At 34.3% G+C, this 1,748-nt stretch overlaps 1 protein-coding gene across 1 annotated transcript in view; it reads right to left on the bottom strand.

The window, feature by feature from the left end:
• SNTG2 (syntrophin gamma 2) overlaps window positions 1-1,748 on the bottom strand; it is a 432,116-nt gene that overhangs the window by 222,454 nt on the left and 207,914 nt on the right. Inside the window, exon 8 of the mRNA XM_019520636.1 lies at window positions 642-769. Coding sequence (XP_019376181.1) covers window positions 642-769 — 128 coding nt within the window. The remainder of the gene's footprint in view (window positions 1-641; window positions 770-1,748) is intronic.

The following is a 1,748-nucleotide window of genomic DNA, read 5'->3' as shown; positions in this document are numbered from 1 at the left end:
GTGGTGCAGGCTCCTACCCTGGGGGTTTTTAAGAGGAGGTTAGATGAACACCTTGCTGGGGTCGCTTGACCCCAGTACTCTTTCCTGCCATGGCAGGGGGTCGGACTAGATGATCTGCTCAGGTCCCTTCCAACCCTAGAAACTATGAAACTATGAAATCTTTTTGCTGTCTTAGCATGAGTTTCCTTATGGGCATAGTATGGACCAAAGTGCTAACAGTATTACAGTAAGTTCTTATTATCTGAAGAGTGGCTATAAGAAACATTCAAAAGCAGATTTTCATAAGTATTTTGTTTTTAACTACACTGAGGGAACTGTAAAAAAAATCTTTAAAGAAATTTGAACTCAGATAAAATCAAGCTCAACCTTTAAATTAGTTGATGTTGCAACTGAAGCCCCAAGATAAAATATGCTTCCTTAATCCATTATTAGGAACAATGCTTATTGACATTTTTACATTACCTTCAGTAGCCACTATGCTTTCATAAATCTCAAAAGAAAATAGGCAATGTGGGATTTATAATAGGAATTAAAACACTTTTGTTTCTCAAGTCAAAAAAATCCTCACATATCGAACACCTTTATAGAAAAAAAATAGGTGCCATTATTAAATGTAATTCTTCCCCTTTCAAATTACAAACCTTAATTTATCTGTTCCAGCTTTGTACCTTGAGATTCGAGCCATCGAGAGAGGAACTGATAAGGTGTCTAGCCAGCGCTTCTCATATTTTGGTTCATTAGCTATGGGTGAGGAAGGTGATGATGGAGCCTGTGCAGAATAAATGAGAATCAGTACGCACAGTCTATCAGATCATACAGTGCAGAAAGCATGAATATGTATCTGTGCCTGTGTTCTTTAAAAAAAAAAAAAACCCTAATAAAGTATAGCAATAAAACTTTTGGAAACTCTAAGTTTAAGAGAGAAATTGAAATATGCAATTAAGTACAACAGAAACCGTGGGTACTCTGCTTGTGCTTTAACTTCATTATTTGTCTGACATTAAATGCATTTATTTTAATAAAAATTTAAATCCCACATCTAATTTGCATTAAAATTTATGTTCATTTTACTTACTGTGTTATACACAAATATCATATTCTTCTTTACTAATTCCCTCTGATTATAACAGAAAAAAATCACTATAGGGTAAAACTTTATATGGAATGCACAACAGCCTTCCTTGAAAATTAGTTACGGATAGCTAAATGTTAAAAAGTACATACAATATATTCATACAAAGGACTACTGCGATCATGCAATAGCAAGGCCCATACAATAGCAAACGAACAATAACAAATCCTGTTTTTATAATTCTTGACTAGTATATAGTGATATTTACTGATATATTAATTTCTTCACAGATTTAAACATGTTGTTTAGATATGGACCAATACATTTTGAGAGTTTTAGCCTTGGGGTTATGCTTCAAATAATTTGACTGGGCAGTTTTCTGTCTCTGAAGAACCAGACACAGATTATGACACAACCTGAAAGGATTCCTATTATCAGAAGAATAGGATTTGTTGTATGCTAAAGATATATCAAATCTTTGAGGTTCTGAATAGACTAGAAATCATTGCTGATGATGTGCAGATCTGGGATTATATTGATCAGTTCCACAACACGTGAAAGAAAATCACCTTAAAAAAACTAGGCACAAAGATCAGTTCAAATTGAATTGGGTCAGTTGCTTAGAAGAGATACTTAGTGATAAAGGGCTGTTATACATGTGCTCTGGGAGGTGGGG

The sequence above is a fragment of the Gavialis gangeticus genome, unplaced genomic scaffold (genome assembly GCF_001723915.1).
Source record: "Gavialis gangeticus isolate Ggan-Ray unplaced genomic scaffold, GavGan_comp1, whole genome shotgun sequence".
In the NCBI taxonomy this organism is placed as follows: Eukaryota; Metazoa; Chordata; order Crocodylia; family Gavialidae; genus Gavialis; species Gavialis gangeticus.
This window is presented reverse-complemented; position numbering and strand designations above follow the sequence as displayed.